The sequence below is a fragment of the Dreissena polymorpha genome, chromosome 5 (genome assembly GCF_020536995.1).
Source record: "Dreissena polymorpha isolate Duluth1 chromosome 5, UMN_Dpol_1.0, whole genome shotgun sequence".
Taxonomy (NCBI): domain Eukaryota; kingdom Metazoa; phylum Mollusca; class Bivalvia; order Myida; family Dreissenidae; genus Dreissena; species Dreissena polymorpha.
Window position 1 is genome coordinate 107,699,565 of NC_068359.1, and position 22,162 is coordinate 107,721,726.

Below are 22,162 nucleotides of genomic sequence, written 5' to 3' on the forward strand. Positions count from 1 at the left end.
CCATACGGAGCACAAGACCAACAAGTACATCCGGAACATGACTGCAACACTTGTTGGTCCACAACATCCCCTACTGCCGACCTACAAACGACGAAAGTTGGCTTGGTTTGAACACGTCACAAGGTACGACTCTCTGTGCAAGACTGTTCTCCAGGGCACGCTAGAGGGAGGTCGACGTCGAGGCCGTCAGATGAAAAACTGTAAAAGAATGCACCTCCCTTCCCATAGATAAATTACTCTCAGCAGCATACAGCAGACCTGACTGAAAGTGGATTTCTGTATCGTCGTCCTTCATTTCTACTCAACGGCCAAACCGGTTAAAGGATTGATGATGAGGATAATTTAGTATAATCTGTAGTGCGTTCAGTTACAGCGAACGTTCGCCAATGATGGTTCGTTTGCGATTCTGTCTTATTGAACGATAAGTTCGGCGCGAACGTTTCAAGATGGCGGCTCCCAGAAAATTGATTGCGATGTTGATGGCGGAAATCGCTAATAACACAGAAAGTACTTATCTAACAGATATTTCAAAAATAAAAAAACCTACAATAATTTGTTTATAATTATAAGTGGTGTGGATGCGATAGTGTTATTTTTCATTAGCGATCGAAATTTAGTGTAAGAGGTGCATTGAATCAGTTATAAAACAAAGCCCTAAAATAGCGCAATACATTACAATCTTCAAATGTAGTTGTAATTTTCTTTTACATTGAATGAATTTTCGTTTCGTTTACATTTAATGAAAATATTAATAAATTTTATCATTCAAATGGAAAAAAACACCTTCATATTTTGCGAATTGAACTGTCTTTGAATGCACATCTATATTGAAAACTCTTTTGTAGTGATAATGAGGGATACAAATCTGGCATTTTATTAAACCGTAATCTATACATTTATTTTACCCAAGTATTTTATATCCGTATTATGATCAAACGCGATTGCTTGTTTTCACGATGATGTTTCGAACACTGCAAAAACGCACGATCTTTACACGTTATTACATCGGAGTTTACATTTGCAGGTACCCGTTAAATACGATAATTGTGTAGCAGTAAATTTCTACAATATTTTAAATGTATTTCATTATAAAACACTTAAGTGTTATGTTTAAACTGGTTAATATACATACTTAATAGTTAATCCATTTCGGACAAATGTACGCCTATTTTTTAAATATGTTCAAATGTTTTATTAAAGCAACTGTTAAGCGTTTGGCTTAATATGCCAAGAGATGACACGGAGGTATCATAAATTGTGTTTAATGACCAGACACATGTGGTTAATGACCCCATACCGAGTCATACAAATATAGGTCCCTGGGTTTATGACACCCTGTTTTCTTAGTAATTGTCTGGACAGTATCCGATCATATCGAGATAATCGGTTTGTGATGAAGGGGCAATTAAACAATGGGTGGTTTAACATGCTGAAATAAGGAGTGTCAAAATTGGTGTGAACAATTAAATAAAAACATTTACATGTATCAAGAGGATTTAGTTAATCTGCAACAAGGTAAGTTTTTACGGACAAATAGTTTCTTTATGTTGATTACATAAAATCAATCAATTTGTTGTTTGTTTTCGTCCTTATTTGTGTTCATTCATTGGATTCTATTTAATCTGAAAGAATTTCAATTTCTTAGTGTTTTGTTGTTCTTAAAAAGGGTCGCGAATATGATTGAAATCTTATCACGATGCGGATCATCAAACGCAAACAAAAGCAGAATAGCCGCAGTGTTGACGGCCAAAATTTGAGGATTCGCAAACGCGACGTCATTATCGGAATCCCCAAAACCTCATATACACTTTGTTTATTGTTCAATTCATTTTTGTACTACAAAAAAAGGAAACAATATCGAAGTTACACTGAACAAATACAACATATTTATTTGTCCGCCATCTTGGTTTCGCTAGCGAACTATAGCGAACTACCTCCCAAGAGGGTTCGCTTCGGTTCGCGAACGTTCGCGGCGAACCGAGCGTTCAGTAGCGAACGTTCGCGACCGTTCGCGAACTATAGCGAACGTTCGCTGTAACTGAACGCACTACTGGTAAGTTCGGTATTTCATTGACCCGCTTTTTATAATTAGCCTATGATTGTTGCAAAATGGTGAAGAAGTCGCTAAAAGTAATTTAAATCAGATAAAGACACCACATAATGTTTAGCGGTACAATAAATCTGTTTTGTTCCATTAAATAATAATTATGTTACGACATTTATTGGAACAACAACAACAATTATAACAACAATAACTTTCAAGACAAGAGTAAACATCAGCATTTATTTTTTATTACAAAAGAAGAACCAGGATGGACCCAAAAATTACCAGCCACGACAAGGCTGTTCTAACAAGAATCTTTAATCCTAATCTGCCCTATGGGGACACTTACGAGGAAGAGGAAAATGTTGGAGAACACTTTGAAGGTTAGTTCTGGCTACCATAACTTTAAATGTCGCTTTTTATGATTTTTGACAGGCGCGACTTTATAAATTATAGTTATGGACCAACCCCATTAGGAAAGTCAACCAGAAATTCCCGAAAAGTTTACAGTTTACAAAGACCGGTCCAAAACAGCTTTTTAATGCAGTTATTGGCCCAAATCAAACCTCTTGATCGGAAAGATAGACAATTTTCACATTTAACTGATATATTTACTCAAACCCGGTTAACTCACGGGTCGGGTTGAGTCGCGGTATTTCATTAGCGCCCTCTGGATTTTGTTTATAAACAAACCTCCTGACCTACTTGTCAAATCTGACAGAAAACATCTCTCACTACATATTGGAATCGGTTTTTGGTAATTAAAAGTCGTTAAACTCAGACTTTAACTATATTAGAATTTGTATAGTTAAGTTAATTGTCGTTACGAAAAAAACCGACATTGCCTGAAAATAACTTTGCTATTTATATTATTTGATGTCTTTAATTCCATATATATAAATTGTTATATACTTTATTGATTGTTACGTTGAAGATTATGTCAGAGCTTTGATAATTCATGCTTAAATTTTAAATTGGTGCTGTTTAACCTATTTACCGCGAATCTACCGGGAGAAAAAATAAACAACAATGGCGGACAGTGGTGTTGGATTTGTTTCTACGGCAGTTAATATTGAAGGATTTTCGCCATAAAAAGGCAGTGGTCCAATAAAGTTAAGTTAAATATGATTGTTCTTTAAAACATTTATCTGATATATGAAGATCGTTTCAAGACGCAAGTGAATATTCCTCAAGTACCGCGAGTCAACCCTGTTGCAGTATTCTTTCACAAAATATTATCTTAAACATTTAAAATTTATCTATTCTGCTCTTACATATCGAGATTAACAGCGATGTGACAGACTTTCTTGAAATGCGAATCTCCCGAGATTTCACGGTCAAAAGACGTTATTTCTATTTTTAGTAACATACCATGTGCTCAAGTGTTTTCAAATTCAGAATGCCATTTCCCAGTATTTTAGATTATTCTGGCTTGTTTTGTAAACAAATTGTAGTGTAAATACAAACTCAAAGTAAATATTATTTAAAACTACCTGATTCACACTGAAACCAGTCTTATATCCACCAGACGTAAGTTGTTAATCACAAATAATAGATTTCAGAAAACGAAAGTAATGTTTACAATTTCAGCATCAAATGTCAAGGTCGTTCTGAAAGTATCCAAATGAAAACTCGTCACGTGACAAAGCGATAATGGCGTCAAAATTGTGAATTTCAGACTGCTGAGAGTTATTTTCATCTATTGTAAGATGCATTTGAAACATTTGAACCTTAAAATATTCCCTGATGCAGTAATTTATATTCATTCACCAATATATGTAGAAATATGTCCAAGAAAATAAGCTTTCTTTGATTTATAGCGTGACATAAATATGTTACGACTCTGGTTGACTTTCGATATGGGGTTGGCTTCAGCGTACAGATCTGTCAATACTATGTAAACTGTACGCTGAAGTTTCTTAAGCTATTTGAAGGTTATTTTGTGATGTTTATACAAATTATTTGTTATAACACGACCATGGTGTAGTTGTTCGTGAATGCTTTGAGCTGGGTATGACTAGATACCGAAAACAGTACTGTTTTCGCGAAAACAGTAAATTAACCAAAAACAGTCAGATTTCCCACCTTTACATCGAGATTGTGGCATTTAACTACGATTTAATTAATGTTAACTCCAGTACGCATTTTCATGACCGGATTAAAGTAATAAAACCTGGCAGATGAATCCCTTAGGGAGATGGCCCATTACATTTGCGTTATTAAAAATCATATATGCCGGTATTAAACAATGGTTTCACACCAGAAAGATAACTGTGACAAATACCTTACACTTCAAAAATCGTAATGTACGCCTATTGTTATACAAACAATTGAAGCTGTTTGACAACAACTGACCAACAAACAAAGAATTCATAGGTTGCATATTTTGTTTATTTTATAGAAACTTTCTTAACAAGAACACGGAGCGTATATTGACAGGAGTTGAATCGAGTATTTGACCCTTACTGTAGTAAATTCAATTTTATGCAAAAACTAATCATCTGATTTTATTGGTTTATACGTTATCTTGTTACTTATTAATTCCTCTTTAAAAAATATAACTTTTAGTATATTTCCGTTGTTATTAATGGATTAATAGCGAGTTAAACACGAGAAATAAACATTTTATGTTTTGCCCCCGCGCGTTTAACCTTGTCGATACTTTGTCACATGACCAGTAGCTATCAATTAGCGTACATCAAAGCGCCGAGGTTATACATTTTGATGTACCCACTAACATCTTTTATCTAATTTAACTTTTATCTCTCGGCCGATTTTGACAAATTATATAATTAGAAAGCCTATGTTTTGTAGTTTTCAGATATATAAATATGCAGTTTTTCTTCTAATTTGGGCAGCCCGGCGAGTTACATGTATAACTTTAACTTTTGCAAATATCATACCGTTTTAGAATCTTGATTTACGGTAAACATGGTCGTACTTTATACAGATTTGTAGCTTTTATATTAATTTGGAGTTCAGTTTTTTAAAGTACATCTTGCTTAGGAGAATAGAATTCTGTATACGATAGAAAAAAAAGGGTTTAAAAATGATTGTTTATAAATCAGTTGCAATCAACCTAATTCTGCGCGTTGAAAGTGCCCTTTTGACAAATAGCCCCCTCCCCCTGCCCTTTTCAAATCCTAGCTGGAGCACTGGACCGTAACTATGTATAGTAAGGTACGCATTAAATTATGTTATCATCACTTCAACTGCATATCACAGAGATTCCAAAAATGACTCTCTGAGTAAATGTAGACATAATTATGCAATGACTCTCTGAGTAAATGTAGACATAATTATGCAATGACTCTCTGAGTAAATGTAGACATAATTATGCAATGACTCTCTGAGTAAATGTAGACATAATTATGCAATTCCTGCATTATGTCACTCTTCTGACAAGTTTTACTTGCTATTTCTTAAGTCTGCTTATGAATGGGCATCATTGATGTACTCTATCAGTTTTTGTGACAAAAATATTTTTCCCTGATTTATATACTTTAAAAACTCAGTAATTGTGCCTCCAACTATTGCGACTGTTCTCACTGAAAGGATAAGTCTGACTTTTTACATACTTGTTATCAAATTTGCTGAGGTTGTATTTGTATGTGACAAAAATCATGTACCAGAGATTCATTTGGCCAAAGTTACATGCATACATGCCATAAATTTTCAGACCAATTCCGGGACATTGAGCTCAATTTTCCGGGACTTTTGCCGATTTTCCGGGACATGTATACATATAGCGATATATATAGACATATATGCATTTTTGATAAGCATTTTTTTGTCACATCGTAAATTGCTAAGTTCGAAAGACTATCCGAAATACACAAGATCTATTAAAGTCAAATCAAACATTACAACTTCCGATACTAGATACAAGCCACGTGTTTTTTGCGTTAAAAAATAGCACCAAATTGCTTTTGTGTACTTGTCACATATCTGCAAGAAACGCGTGGGCGTATACACGGCCGCATAAAATCTTCGTAGCGCATTTGTGACTATTTAAAGATGTGATGAAATAATGTCCAATTGGTTGTTTTTTTCCACTGAATATGCGTTAATCGCCTGACGTGATGTTAGTGTTTTTATACAACACAAAATACACCCACACTTTCCATGCGACGTTGTACATGTCTGCATAATTTTCGCGCGCTTTTCATGAGACAAAGGATAAAGCACTTCATGTATTGACATGTATTGTTAAATGTACACCTATTGTGTATGGTTTGACTTTCCAACAACGAATATTGACAAAAATTCATAGTTTGAAAAAATAACCCTCGTATAGGCATTATATATACACAAGGTATGAAACGAACTATATGCCTATTGCTGAAAGATTGTGGAACACTGGACGTGACCTTTTTCATCGAAAACACACATGTTCCCATGCAGTTGCCGACAAAATGCAACTGAATTCGTTAAAAAACAGTTAAATCAACGTGATTACACAACTAACTGATCTCCTGCTCGGCTAATAACTTTAATATTCAATTAAATTTGACTTTCTAGCTATATGTCACTCGGTGTTTCATCTACATCTATAAATTCCTATCACATTATTAATATTATCCGTAACTTAATTCATATCATATTGTTATATTATATAACATAATTTTTATGTTATATATGGATACATACATTTTGTAACTAATTAATTTATTTATCTCTCCGGGGCTGTTACGTTACACATGTACTGATATATAAACCTTTTTTATACCATAAAGACTTTATTTCAATTATATCTTAACAAAATATACAAAGCTTATTTGTCACTTTTTTGTCACAGCAAAAGGAAACCATAGTCCAGATTAGTTAACAGAAATGAGAGTTATTGTCTTGTATTTGTGAGAAAAGTGGCAGTGAAATAGTGATTATATGCTCTCCTTCGGTGCTATGGATAATTTCAATTGAACGAGACATGACTGACTCAAATCATTGTAAAATAATTTATCATATGGTCTCTTTTCATGTTCTTAAGTATATTTCAAATACTTTTTAGAAGTGGAAACTGATGACATTAAAGAGGCCAAGCGACTTGAGTTAGAAGGTGTGAAGGCGGCAGAGGCTGGGCAGGTATTTACAGTCTAATATAGCATGTGTGACTTTAAAATTATTGAAATTATTGGTATATCTCAGACATCTGGAGCTTCTTGTAAGAGTATTTATTTCAATTGTGGACGTCAAAGCAAATGGTAAAACATTATTTAAACTTCAGCTTTATGTTAGTTTGTATATACATGTAAGTCCCTAGCCAGTGTTTGATTAGAGAACACTAGGTTTGTCCTCTATTGTCTGTCCTCTTCCTGGCTGTCCATCAGTCTTTGCATTTGTAAAACTGGATCCTGCATTAAATAAACAACTTTCAGAGAAACTTTGATGAAACTTGGTACATGTTGTCACGTACATGTATGAACAGAAGGTAATGCACGGTTGATATGCAATTGTGATTGGTAAATAACCCCTGTATTGTTTGCATTACTATCAATCTCTTGTTGATCATTATTTTAAGAATACAGTGTACTTTGTATTTTGAGTATAGTGTTGTTGTACTAGATGGATACCTTAATAGTTATCAAAACAAAACAAAATACACCTATTCATGAGTTTGTGTACACTTAAATACATTGTAATTGATGGGTCAGTCATGAGAACAGCAAACTATTTTAATTGCTTTTCTATTGCATATCTTTTGCAGATGGAAAGCCATGAAGTTGTTTTCTACGTCTGTCACATATTTATTTCAGGTAGATAAAGCCCTGGAGTTGTTTTCTCAAGCTATCACTGTGGCCCCTGAGCACCCATCGAGTTACAACAACAGGGCTCAGGCACTGCGCCTCAAGGGGGATATCCCTGGTAACGCCTTATCATATAACATTGGGTGGGAATAGGACCTTGAACCTTGGTGAAAACATATTGCAATATAAAGGGCTTTACTTAAAATAATCGTGTTTGTATTATTCAATGATTTGGCTTAGCTTATATAATAGCTGACTTTCCTACTTAAAGTTACCACTTTGTTTTATAATCACTGTTGATGCTAGTGTCTTAAAACATTTGTGTATTGGGCAAGAAATATTTTATTACCTCTAAAAATATTGCAAATGCAGAAGTGCTACCTGTTTTACCAGTGTTATTGTACATTCTGCAGGTGCCCTTACTGACCTTGATAAAGCCCTGGAGCTGTCCAAAGGTCAGGGAAAGGTCGCCTGTCAGGCGTACACACAGCGTGGACTCATCAACCGTCTACAAGGTGTGTGTACACTGGTCACCATGGAGATTCATGCATGCATTTAGCTAAACTGAAAGTGAAATGCTCAATTTACAGTTGTTCTTAGCATGTCAATGTATACCAACCGCCATCAACAATTTACAGCAAAAAGTAAATCTCTGAAACTGTTTGGTGTATTTCAAACAAATTTGTCCAGAATATTTCTGAAATGTAATGGCAACCTAAAGCATTACACGAAATGCTCCATTGGTGATTCTCTACCAAATTTCTTCTAATTATTTTAATTTGATAAAAAAAGGGTATTTGCAGGCACTTACTATGATACGTATAGTTATAGTATAAATTATAATATGGTTGGCAGGTACTATAATTTAATATGGTTAATTTAGTCACTAGAATCATGTAAAGTATGAAATATCAAAACAAATTCGGATACAAATTTGAATGTGAACCTTTGACACTAGTCATGTGTCAAAGCAATTGCAAATGGGAGTATTTATATCAGCAAGAAAGCTTTATAAACTGATTGCTTCTATGCTTTTCAAATCAGCTGTGCTAGAAGTAGTATTTACTTTACAACAAGTGTCAAACATCCCAAACTTCAGCAGATAAACCCAGCCCATATGAATGTCAGTTGGCCCTACCCCATGCTCAGGTTTAAGTTAACGGAGGTGAAGAATTTAGAGAAAATTGTCTATGTCAAAATAAATGTTTTTCTTCAATATAATTTTTTGAAAAAGAATAATTCATTTATATTTACGCATTCAAAACAATCTTGAGTATACATGTAAATGCAATGATGCAGTAGCGCAAAACTTAAATATTAATGAGTTTACAAAATGTCCTTCAACTTTTTTGAAGTTTTCTCCTTAGAAGCTTTATTAATACCAACTCGGCAGAAAAAACTGATTCATATTTCAGAGAAAGACAATGAAGCAAAATGTGACCTCACTCATGCTGCTCACTTGGGAGGCCAGTTTGCCAAGCAACTGCTGGTATCCATGAATCCCTATGCTGCTCTATGTAACCAGATGCTTGCCGATGTCATTGGAAAACTGAGGACTGGCGAGGAAATGGAATGACCTATCACAACTGGCTCAAGCAGTCAAACATGCTATGAACTTATTCAAGACAAATTAACAAATAGCAAAATATCTTCCTGATCTGCATACTTTGGGATTTAATCATTAAATGTATTTTAATCTAAAGCTAGTCAGGGCATTTCTTCAGGATTTGGGGTAAGGGCTTGAAATTCCGTTGAAGGGGAAAAAATATTGACCAAGTTGAGTAAGGTGATATAATTTCCAAGGTTAACTTGCTTCATTTGAAAGAAGAGTTCTATATAAGGCCCCTTCTGAGGAAAGATAAAAAGCCCTGCAATTCTACATTAAACCGTTTATCATTGTTTTGTTTGCTGTTAAGCATCTGGAGGCACAAAGTGAAGCCATGTTATATTATGGCTGTATCAGCCAAAACTCCTGAGGAATATTCATTTAACTCATTGCTTTGCATTTACAATTATTGACAATTTATGAACAACGTAATAATCTGTAGTGTACATGCCAAAAATATTTATATTTTATGTACCTATTTGTTATTTTTTACACGTTATTAAGTTATCCATGCATATAAAGCAGTTAAAGAACATTTTAGGAACATTTTAGTATATGTTTGACTATGTAAGACAGTTTTGATTCTAGTTACTTTGAAAATAGTTTATTCCATTAATTATGCTTTTATTCATAAGGTTTTATTATGTTACTGTGAATGGGATTTGTATAGATCATACTTTTTTATAAACACACAACCTATTTAAATTGAGTGTTAGATTTGGTTTATCCAGAGTCTGTTACCTTAAATTAATGATGCTGTTTATTTCGTCATTTTCCCAAACTGTCTGAAACTGTTTACTATTCATATGTAAAAATATAATCTCTTCAGTGCTTGCCATTTAGCTTACAGTATTTTAAATGATTGTAATGCAATTGTACATAAGCATTCCAGTTCAAAGACCTATATTGGAGATATTTGTTACAAGATATTGCTTAAGTTTGATCCATATATTATACAAGATATTGCTTAAGTTTGATCCATATATTATTTATATATGTATGTTAATAAAATGATTTTCATGATTATGTATTCTTCCTTATGCATCACAGCTGATTATGAAGGCAGCGACAATGATCTTGGCCCGTATTCACCATTTCTAAGACTCAAGTACATGTATAAATAGATGCATAGATACAAGAAATCTTACTTCAGAGTTTGAATGGATCCAGGCTATCAGTGGTTCATATGTCATAAGCAGACTGTTGGATACGGATAGTGTTGTGATTTGAGTAGTGAAATGTCAAGTTTGGCTAAAAAATAAAGAACATTTAGAACATAAGAGTTTAAGAGTATTCTTTATACTTGGAATTAAGTTTAACAATCGATTGGCGAATAAGTAACCTTACCAATGCAAATGTAGATTAAACTTGTGACAATCATCGTACAAAAATGATTCAATCATACCTTGTTGAGTTTTCTTCCATTTTCTATTTACTTGATCATTTTGGTCTATTGTTGGACATCACTAGTTTTAGAGAGTGTTTTTAATGAACATTCACCAATGATTGATTGGCTACAAATATGCTGTTTCTATATGTGTGTATTGACTGTTCCAAGGCAGTGACACCAGCTTAATTCCTCTATGTGTGCATGTTGTTTTGTATTGTGCTGTTTTGTACTGTTTTGGTAATTGGTCACTTGCATTAAATAAAGGACCAAGAAATTGTATAGACATGTAATAAGAATGCAATACTGCTCCAACAGCTCGAGTTTCACTTATTTATATTAGAATCAAAGTTTTATTTTGATTTTGATTTTTATGGAAACGAAGGCGTCAACATCTACTGGCTTCGTAGTAGAAAGGTTATAACATGTATTTATTTTTCGTTATATAAAACATACATAATTGTGTAGTTCACAAACAATCAGTAAAAGCAACAACGACATTTTTCTGTATTTACTATGTCAACAAAACATAAGTACGATTTAATAGTTGATGACAGCATTTGTTTACTTAAGAAACCAGTTCTTCAAAGATCTATTGCTATTACAATAGACAATCTACACATTGACAAAAAGAATCAATAATTGTTTACAACAATTGAAACATTGTCATTTTGATGATATTCACAATCAAGCCACTTTTTTCAATTTTCGCAAGCGAAGGTTATGAAAATAAACTCTAAGAAAACGTAGAAATGTGAAAATGTTGCATGTCAAATTTACAATATTCAAACAAATATTTTCTAAAATTATCCACTCAGACATAGTTAACCACTGTACACGACAAACTCTTCAAGGAGAATCTTTAAATGACACTATTATTTATTATTCTATGTTATGAAGTCAAGAAAAGGCGTTGACGTAACAAACATGGAATTTGAGGCACATGATTCCATCCGCACAACATGATAGTGTTAGTAGACATATAGACATTCGATTTCACGTTTGCTTCTTATAACGCAAAACAACTAAATAAATGACATGAAATTTAGAGAATATGTGATATGATCAATCACGCAATAGAGTGACGTAGGCGCCGCACGAGGGCACTTCCGGCGCTCAAGTCCACGTTGACGGCTGGGGCGCACGCGGCGTTGTGAAGTTCTTGACCTCATTTTCACCACCACAGCATAGCAACCGGTACCAGCTGGCAAATGGTAAAATAACTACATGTTTCTATAAAAACTAATTAAACAAAGCGTATGCAATACTATAAAACATATTTACTCGCGAGCATGCTTGCGGATAGCTCGATATAGCTGTCGAAATCTATTGTTCGTAATAGAGTGCGTCCGTCCATGCGCCTATCAAATATGGGCAAAATACAGCTTGTCCGGATTGAATCGTCGTCATTCATTATTATATTTTAACGCAATCTGTTCACGTTTAATACATGTTTCCCGTGTTAAAAGGTCAAGGTCACACCCATTATAATAAAACACCATCCTTCACAGCGGACTCGACGCATTTCCCACGGCCATCAAGTTAATAAATCCACCGTTATGTCAATTAAGCTTGTAAAATTAACACCCACCCCTTTCAACCTCCACTATCATTTGGTATGAGCTTGGGCTTTCTATGAGTCAAGTTGTCCGTCCGTTTGTCCCAAACTTGTCCACTCTCCATCTTCTTCAAGATGATTTTATGATAACTTAGCACACATGCCTACCTACAGGCGTCTGTAAGAGCAACGTGGTTACATTGAACGTCATACTTGGAGATCAAATATTTAGAGGTTATTTGTTGGATTCGATGGAATATCGATTTTATTTCACGAGTGATCATATAAAATAATATGTTCACGAATGGCGCAGCCACGAGTGAAAAAAAATTATTTTTTTTATGATCACGAGTGAATTAAAATCGATATTCCATCGAATCCAACAATTTTTCTTTTATTTTATGCTTTTTTCATCGTTTATTTACAATGAAAAAGAGTTGAACTGGATAATTTCGCTGGATTTATGACGTCATTTCGTCGAAAAAATGACGTGATTTCACAGTAAAACAGTGAAAATATCGATATTTTTCACTGTTATTTTTCACTGTTTAAAACAGTCAAAAATCAGTTTTATTTCACTGATATTACTCTATAAACCACCGGAAAGCATTCAATAAAAAAGTACAGCACTGTTCGTCGATGCTCAACGTCTGAGGTCAAAGCGATATATACATTTATCAACTAGCGATAACTCTAGTTTAACGCAGTTATGATTTTGAAGTAAAATGGTGTATAACAGAGATATCTTGAAGAGGCTTGTTCACAGATTGTCGTGTTCATGAAAAGTATCTTAATATAAATTTACGAAAAAAATATTTGGAATAGTTTTAATTAATGATGATAACAGTGAAAAATGTGCCTGCACTGAGGATCGAAACCGCTATCTCTACAAGCAAAAGCTTACTCGCAACCATGAGACCACGCAAGCTCATAAGTAAAATACGTAGTTAAAACTTGCTAATACACTTTCTTGCTAAATAATAACATCTTAATGATGTTTGCGATATCTATATAAGAATATCAATAAACGAAATCAAATGTGTGAGTTTTTTCGTAGTCAGGGGTGTTGTTTTGCTTATTGAATATAATGCTCACCTTCAATTTTGAATATTGACCAACAAATAATAATTTTAATTTTGCCTAACTATGAGCATATGTACCTTTAATATAGACCATTCTATAAATAATTTAGTAATGTTGGTCCTTGTTCAAAGAGCATCTTGTGGTAAAATTAGAAAATCAAAACATTACGTAAGTCTGTTAATATTTAAATTACACTTATTTTACATTTAAAAGTTGCTTAACTTATTTTTTTAAATCTCACTTAGTAGAAAATTTGAAATTAAATGTTCACGTAAGTACAACGGAAGTTAATATCTCTAGTGATTAAATCGGAGCTATGTGAACACCGGCCCTGGTTTTATAAGTACGCTCACAATTTCTGCTGTCGCTTGTTCTGTTCCTGGCTCTCTTCTTTCAATGCGTCCTCTTTGGTTCGGTTCTTTCGGGAATACTTCGGCGTGGGCAGGGCCTTATCCGACTGGGCCTTCGTAATTGCTTGTATCCATAAGCTGTAGTGATGTATAAGACACAGCTTTTACAGTCATATTGGGCGTTGGACTTATAGAGCGATTAATGAGTTTCGTATACTCGACACTTTTAAAAAGGTCTCTTTTTGTTTCAAGTCTTTTGTTACCATAACCTATGCTTATGTATAGCACACAGCTATATTATAGTAAAACTGTTTGTTGCATAGTCGACACTTAATTTTATTCAAATCCAAATAAAACGTATAATAAATCAAAAGCAGGACTACAGTATGTTATTACTATCTGGACTCACGCGGCACTATCCATGTCGTGCGCACACAGGCTCAACTTCCGGTCCCCGGTAAAGTACATCTCTATCAGACACGTGGTCGGAACTTCCGGTGGCGGGAGTAGCGTTCGGCACTGAAATTTGGAAGAAATATATAACAATAAATCTGTTTCCATGAGAACGATATTGCTCAAACTTATCCAGCATTGTTTGTTATATCTATCATTCCATGCCAAAGCGACAGCTCCAACTCATAATCTGGACTCAGTGCAATGTAACAGAAGCATTAAACGTTAAAATATTTTTATAAATACCATATTCTTGCGAGCAAGGTTAATACATTGCATGCATTCGTGCATAACGCACATACATTTCAAGAACGCACCCTTGTTGCGTTACATCAGATTGACAAGATAAGTATTGATGCAAAGCATCAAAGGGCGTCCGGAATTTGAGTGTAAAAGGCACTCAATGAAGTTACATGGAACGATTTTTTTTCTACTGTCAATATTCATATATTGGCCGATTATTTAAAACAAAATAAAAAAAGATACTGGTATAACCATTATCTATAATTTTGTGTAATAACCCCCAAATAACCATTATTTATGATGTTGTGTTATAACGCCCAAATAACCATTATCTATGAATTTGTGTTTTAACCCCCAAATATTTCATAGTTCATTTTATTTACATTGGTTTCCTTTTTTTACTGGCATCCGTGTGCAGTTTTCATTAATGGAACAGAACTGTGTAGGTTTTAAAAAATCTGCTTCATCTTGTAAGCGTAATTTCATATTTTTCTCAACTTCAAGGGGAGATGATTCTGAACTTATTCTTACGTTGCTCATTTACGACAGGGGTTGAGAACTCATTGATATGAAGACACTGTAAAAGTTTGAAAAAATGAATAAAACTGTAAATTGCATAAAGAAGCTGCATTTCACAATAATTTAAAATTCAGTAAAAGATCATAATAGATTTATTGCCCCGATATTCATTATTTTCAATAGGGTTCAAGTAATACTGATATAAAAACACTTAACAAGTTTGGAATGATTCAGACGAAAGTTGTGAAATATTTTAAACAAGTGGAAATTGTTTATTTTGTCAAATTTAATAGAAAAAAAATCTGGACTTATTGTCCCGATGTTTCTCATTTTAATGAGGTAAAAATGCTCATTGATATGAAGACACTGTAAGTTTGGAAAGAATCTGATAAAAAATGTTGACATAATCACCTAACCAAGCAGTTTTTCACATTTATTTTGTAAGAAATTTTAAATTAACGTCACCACGCGGCATCCATTAATTTTAATAAAAATGTCCAATTGTAGTAAAATGGATTTTAAAATGTCTACATGAAATAAAGCTTTATTATATATATTAACCTGACTGAAAAAAATTGTCAGCCGCCGAACTGTTCCGTTCGTGTCGGAACCCGGGATTGAACCGGGGGCCTTTAGATGATTGTTGCGTAAACAACTTAAGTCTAACGCTCTCCCAACTGAGCTATTCCGGCAGACATCATTTATGTACTGCTATTTGGTAAAGTTGTGTATAGCGATCGTTATTATATGTCTATTAATAAACTAATACATTGTACGTTTTCGTACCACTACGCCTTCCAATAAACTTGCTTGCGCAATAGGTCGTCAAATATCGTACTACATTGATTCTCCACTAAATAAGCAAATTAGAAAACCACAAAATAAATGTGTTTTGATTATGTTTTGTTTTTATACAAAACCAGAAAGTTTCGCGTATTTGACCAGTCCCTGTGATCTTTCCCCTGTGATCAGTTGTGGATCAGTTATTAATTAAAACAATTAGCTTTGCATTATTGGCAATACATGTTGTAATAAATGTAATAGGCACAAATGCAGTACTTATTTACACTAATTTACAAAAAAAAATCACCACTATGCAAGAAAGTCTTAAAACAAAAATATATACATTGATCCGTAAAATAGCTTCTCCTCCCATAAGCGATAAAAATGCATTACATACTAGTCGCCGCTCTCTAGAGCGACGCCAATAAACGGTTGCAATGTCGTTCTATGTTGTGCACGTGAGAAGAAAGCTATCAATTTGCAAGTTAATTTTTAAATTAAATATTACTATTGAATACTCAGAGTATCTGACCCGCACCCGCTAAATCTGAGATCTTTAGCACTTTCTCGATTTAAATTTTGTATATACATGTAAAATCACTACATCTATTAATTTTCAAGTTACAGATCAGAAACCGTATCTTTATTTTTAATATTGCTCAAATTGACCATGAACGCAACCAAAAACATTCAATCCCTCGCGGTCGTTATATTCATGATTTTAGATTTCGAAACACAAAATTAAAATGTACTAAACCTCAATCTTAATAAGTTAATGAACTATAGAGCGGAGGGTTGATTGTGGGTTTCTTTTATAAAGTGACGATATCGTTGACCCTGTCCTAAAATCACGCAAATGCAATACGAAGCAAAGTCTGCATATAAGCTATAGCCGTTATATTTTTTATAACAACAGCTAGTTTCGCTCTAGAAATATTGAGCGGACACACAGTTGTTATTGTAATTGTGTCCATTGATTGTGTGATCCCACCACACCATTTGCAATCACAAAGCAAGATTCTGAGCTATCAATATATGGAATTTTTATATATCATCATTCCGTTCTCTAGCCATTGAGAAGAAATAAATTGCCTTTCTATTTCAATGTAAAAGTATCAATGGCCTTTGTTTTCACTTACCTTGTTTGCATTTGCAGCTGTGTCTTTATATGCAATAACACCTATGTACCTAAACAAAGACCATTTGAGTTCTGGCGGGAGTTTGTTACCATTTGAGCACTGATCCACTTATAGCTTTGCAAGCTCACTTGCCCATATTGTTTAATAGAGACTACACCTTGTGTTTGGTACAAGTGTGTTACTCCTTGAACACGAATCCGCTCATAGTTTACGCACCTTGTTCTACAAAGGCTATCCCGGGGCTCGTGTGCTAGCGTATCATAACTTGATCACAAATCCTCTCATTACTTTCCAGCCTACTTTTTTATCAGAGAGTTCTAGAGAGTGTCAATACAAGTCCACACTGATAGACTGCAGTGTTACCTGTGCACCTTGTTTAAACGAGACTAGATCAAGCTTCAGGTTGAATGTCGTCTGCGGGCGACTGCTGCGCTTTTTGGCGAAGCACTTCAGGTTTCCCCCTAGACTGACAACCATCCACGATCTCTTCCATTTCTTGAACAGCGGCTCTGAAAGAGGTTTGCAGTCATTTTTTGAGTGATCAGTTGGATTTTTAAGGTTTTTTATACCATGAAATATAGACAGATGACAGAACACAGTGGCTCTTATGGTGTTTTTAGTCATTGCGGAGTGAGCAATCGGTTTTGAAGCATATAAAGGTAAATGAACATTATCAACTGCTTGGATGACTGAGTGTTTTCAGTCATTTTTATTTAACAATTCTCTGTAATTATAAAACAAAAAGCATCATTACTTACTCTGATTTTTATTCATTATATTGTGATGACCGGTTTATCATACGAACACTCACATGACGACAAAAGAAAAGCAACTGCGGCTCTGAGAGTTTTTTTGAGTCACTAATTGTAGGGTTCACAGTGGTTTTACAAAAGGGTACGAATGTTAGTGAGAATATAACGACAACAGCAAGGGATGTCTTTTGTAATTGTTCTTCAGCCGATATTTTTTTTTAGGTGTACTTATAATTAATAGCTCTTTGCCTGTGTAACCCTGCAAATTGAATAATGAACGGAGGCATGGAAAGTGTATCACTGTCCCTTTAATTATTAAGTTAACAGCGGTTCATGGAAAGAGTACCTTGGTTTTGGAATAATGTAGAGTGGAGGTAAGACCTGCTTCATACGACATATGCATTAATCGGGCTTTTTTGTTTTACAGTGAATCCCGACAAATAACATTGCATACGGGTCTGACGAAAAGGTCTCGTATGAAATAATTTTAGTTAATTATGTTTTAAAAAACAAAGACAAAAATATATCATGCGACATTGTTTTTGATGCCAGTATAAACCGTATCTGTTAAATATTCTTGCATTATAAATACAACTATTTGTGCGACTTACATAACAATAACTATGTAAATCAGAGTATATATTTGTCCTAATTTATCCGATGATAGAAATGGTGTTAATACGATTATACATGACTCGCTTAGCCTTAAATCCGCAAATGTATTTAAGCCCCACTGATGACTGCCATCCAGAGGTCAAACTTTGTGCACAAAATAAATAAGTGAATTAATCGCATATTGAAAGCAAAAGGACAAATGTCCCCAGTTTAATATATGGGCGTTCAACGCAAACTGACATACATAATGTGTTTGTTGTCAATACGGTCAAGAGATCAACGTACATGGGTATTAGATGAATACCATGTAGCATATCGTTCACTGAAAGGATATAACATAAATCATATTCATGCGGGGAGCGAAAATCTGTCACCGAAGTTTATCTAGACGGCATTTTATCGTATTGAAGGTCTGAGTTGATGCGTTATCATCAGAATTAAGACGATAACCAAACATTCTTTCTTAGTACCATGAATATACTTACTCCAGAATTGGCTAGATATTAGAAAGGCCTACACATCCCTTGATACGGACATATCGTATCACCCGTTTTTTATATTTCAATTAATCTATCGTTGATTTGTGAAACTGCATTAGATTTGTTTGTTCCTACGGATCAGATTTTTTTATTTACAAACATCTATACCGACAAATCGCTGCTGACAGTTAACAGTGTATATCCGTGTATGTATTTTGAAGTGTGTGTGGTACTTGCGCTCGTTAGGCAGCATTATGTGAGGACCTCAAATTTGCCCTCGCACTAGGCACACAATTAATTTGACGTGATACCGTTGTTGATGTATTTTACTAAAATGTATTCGATTTTGGTGTGATACTGCGCTGTCAGGGAAGCCAGATTACACGGTTGAAACTCCATCAGTCCTGTATGGTTACCATCAACCAAGCTTACATGTGTGGGTGAGGATTGAACCCGGCTTGCCAAGATCAGCAGCGTGTGTACCAACAATTGCCTAACAGCCTCAATACCGACCCTCTAGATCAGAAGGCGATTTATATGCAAAAGCCAATGCATCTCATATATCATATGGGACATAACGGAGATGGTTAAAGCATTACGCTTTAGTAAACGGGCGTTTTACTTGTAAAATGAACGGTGACCCGATCAAATGAGTTCTGGCGTTCTCAATGACTCGATACAATGCCGGTCGATTCTCGCCGTATGATATGAGTTGCCAAAATAAAAAATGCATGATTTTCTCGTCTGTAGACGTTTGATTCTTAAAAGAAAAAATGTAGTGAAGCATAATGTCGATTACTACTGGTAATAGAATAAACGTACTTTGTCTAAAAATCCACCCCGCCTTCAGCAGAATCACGTCATCTTTGTCAGTCACCAGTGAAGCCATGAGAACATATATACAGCTTGAGATCGTCACATATATATCCACAATATAAATCTCAAGCTTGATACATATATTCAAACCATCTGTGATAAATAATACATCTTAAAAATCGCCATAATAACATTAGTCGTTGCCATCTATGTGGAAAGTTCGCTGTTATTTAGGCCACTGAAAGATCAGAATTGTTCCCAAAAGATCAGAAGTGTGCCTGGTTTGCTAATCCGATTTTATATATTGCACACGAAATTTAAAACTACGATTAATATTGACCGAGTTAATCTGATTCGAACATATTCTTCACACATGAAATAATGGTATTGGCCGAGCGGTATAATCTGAGACCGAAGGGTTGTTATTGAACATACAGTTATGGTTCTTGTCACGAACACTTTAATTGAAAGAATTATGCTTCTGAGAGACGCCAAAGTATAGCTGTTTTCATTGATATCAATTACAGTGGTAAATAATAATGTTAATCGCTAATGAAAGGAAACATTTTACATACAATAATGTGTCCAACACTAGCTCAATAGTCCGAAGTTATTGTTATAGTTTAACAAATATTTTTTTACCGCTGTAACTACCCCCTCCGAATGTATTTTGTCGAGCTTGCAGGTGATTTTAGCTCAGTTAAATTAACTTGTAAGTATTGAGATTTTGATGGGTCCTTGCGTGCGTCCGTCTGTTCGTCCATACGCCATACGTGTAAGACCAGTGTCCCTGCCTATTAAGTCAGAGGCGGACTTAAACTTGATAAAAGTATCGGATAGTCGTCACATTTTGAAAATAAGCTTTCGCAGGAGAGTTTGAAAGAAATATATTAAAACAAATCTTTCCGGATGACAAAAGCAAGGTAAAATGTAACTAAATATTCGTGCTTTATTTGATACCCTCATTTTCAATCTTTGAAGTATGGCATCAGTTAAATTTATATTCTGATGTAACAGAAATAACAGTACATATTAATATTACGATACACGCGGAAAAAAACTTATTCAAGTTATTGATATAATATATTTGATTTGTATTTAGAATACACATAAATAAGCATACTAATATTGCGTCAATTTCTGAAAATAATAATTTGTGTTATTAACAAGCAGGACACAAAGTTACGACAATAATTAATTTTAATCTTTACAATGCACAATAAATCGAAATTAACGTGCGAACACGTGCAATTCACTGTTCTGTAAAGTATTAATTAGCCCCCCCCCCACCCCCGTAAATATTAAAATGTCAAAAAGAAGGCCCGAATATCCCACATCTTATTGGTGGTTCGAATATTATATGTTTTCATGCAAACAAATCTGAAGAACACACACATTGTCATCAATTTAAACATGTGCTTACCACAAAGCCTGCGTTAAAATGTGTCTGCTTGTGGATGATTTTAAACGAGGGCGAATTTTGTTTGATGTTTGAATGCGCTTTTAATTAAAACTTCAGATAAAAACAAATACATACTATATAAACCGACCTCGCATGTTGAAAAGTTTTACCACTCCTCACATCTCGCAGTAAAATAAGAAAAAAATGCTAATAAGAACATATATAAACTAATTCTTAATGGGACCTTTTCACGATTAGATAAATTGACCAAATTGAATTTTTTTTCTTCAGATTTGCAAGTTTTTGTTCTAGTAGTGTTTTTTTGCTAGGAAACAGTAATTATGAATATTTACCATGCTCTTAAATATTCATTATATGCATGTTCGGCCGAGTTAAAAACCGGAAATTTTCGAGCGTTACAAACGCGAAACGATTGTATAATCTGGAGAGTTCTGTTGTTCTCGTTATATTCTGTGACACTACGATGATTGAATATAATTGGAATAAATACCGACAAGGTAATGTGAGCACGGATGGCCGAGTGGTTAAACGTTCGACTTTTATTCCAAAGGTCAGAAGTTCGAGCCCATGTGTAGATTTCTTTTTTTCTTTCTTTAATTTTATTTTTGTAAAGTACTGTAACTCTTTAGTTCCGATGTTTACAGTTATCAATTTAAAGCATTTGATGACAAACTTCAAAACATGCCAAAATCTGTGTAAAGGTCCCTTTAATGCTTAGTAGCGGAAGTGCAAAAAAACGGTTTGCAGGACATCATCATAGGCATTCGCTTAAAATAAGTATAGGTCATACAAAAGGCGCCCCAATAAAAAGAAGTGCTTAGATTTTTATATGTTTTTCGAAAAAAAGGTATCGTATTTTGATTGCACTAAAGGATGGTCATATTTTGATTTGAATCAAAGGAGGGATTATATTTTAACAGGGATTTCAGTAGATTTTCAAACCCAGGTGTTAAAATGACCCAAAGTCGAACAAGTGTTCCGCGGTCTGAGAAATATGCCATTCCAAACAGGGCTTTGAAATAGTGACCCCATATAAATAGGGGTCGTCTACTGTCTAAGGCCAATTCGAATGTGAAGTATCAGGCCAATCAGTCGATTCGTTTATGAGTTATTGATCGGAAACAATTTTCACACTTATTGTGACAGTGACCTTGACCTTTGACCT

At 34.4% G+C, this 22,162-nt stretch overlaps 2 protein-coding genes and 1 non-coding gene across 4 annotated transcripts; 1 reads left to right on the forward strand and 2 right to left on the reverse strand.

Annotated features, from left to right (window-relative positions):
- The first annotated feature begins 2,078 nt into the window (after positions 1-2,078).
- Positions 2,079-10,423, forward strand: LOC127882413 (tetratricopeptide repeat protein 36-like). 2 transcript variants are annotated; one of them, XM_052431044.1, is made up of 5 exons: positions 2,086-2,427; positions 7,056-7,129; positions 7,801-7,909; positions 8,205-8,306; positions 9,207-10,423. In XM_052431044.1, the coding sequence occupies exons 1-5, from the start codon at positions 2,313-2,315 to the stop codon at positions 9,365-9,367; spliced, it is 561 nt and encodes a 186-aa protein (XP_052287004.1). In that variant the 5' UTR covers positions 2,086-2,312; the 3' UTR covers positions 9,368-10,423. The 2 variants fall into 2 exon arrangements, with proteins under 2 accessions (XP_052287005.1, XP_052287004.1); XM_052431045.1 differs by lacking the exon at positions 8,205-8,306 and having other exon boundaries at positions 2,079-2,427.
- A 3,351-nt stretch (positions 10,424-13,774) lies between these two features.
- LOC127831533 (pleckstrin homology domain-containing family B member 2-like) lies at positions 13,775-19,647 on the reverse strand. Its single transcript, XM_052356517.1, has 4 exons — positions 19,581-19,647; positions 17,276-17,421; positions 14,185-14,294; positions 13,775-13,913 (listed from the first exon to the last, which is right to left on the reverse strand). Exons 1-4 carry the CDS (start codon positions 19,645-19,647, stop codon positions 13,775-13,777), a joined length of 462 nt encoding a protein of 153 aa, XP_052212477.1.
- Positions 15,593-15,682, reverse strand: Trnal-uaa (transfer RNA leucine (anticodon UAA)). Its single transcript is given in 2 exon segments — positions 15,593-15,628; positions 15,646-15,682. It is a non-coding gene; the product is annotated as a tRNA-Leu (tRNA).
- Positions 19,648-22,162: the final 2,515 nt, after the last annotated feature.

Coding starts and splice junctions, on each gene's coding strand:
- LOC127882413 (XM_052431044.1), top strand. CDS start 2,313: ATGGACCCAAAAATTACCAGCCACGACAAGGCTGTTCTAACAAGAATC. Junction 2,428..7,055: donor TGTTGGAGAACACTTTGAAG/GTTAGTTCTGGC, acceptor AATACTTTTTAG/AAGTGGAAACTGATGACATT. Junction 8,307..9,206: donor ACTCATCAACCGTCTACAAG/GTGTGTGTACAC, acceptor TTCATATTTCAG/AGAAAGACAATGAAGCAAAA.
- LOC127831533 (XM_052356517.1), bottom strand. CDS start 19,647: ATGGCTTCACTGGTGACTGACAAAGATGACGTGATTCTGCTGAAGGCG. Junction 17,422..19,580: donor GGGGTGGATTTTTAGACAAA/GTACGTTTATTC, acceptor AACCTCTTTCAG/AGCCGCTGTTCAAGAAATGG. Junction 13,914..14,184: donor CACGACATGGATAGTGCCGC/GTGAGTCCAGAT, acceptor ACATCACTACAG/CTTATGGATACAAGCAATTA.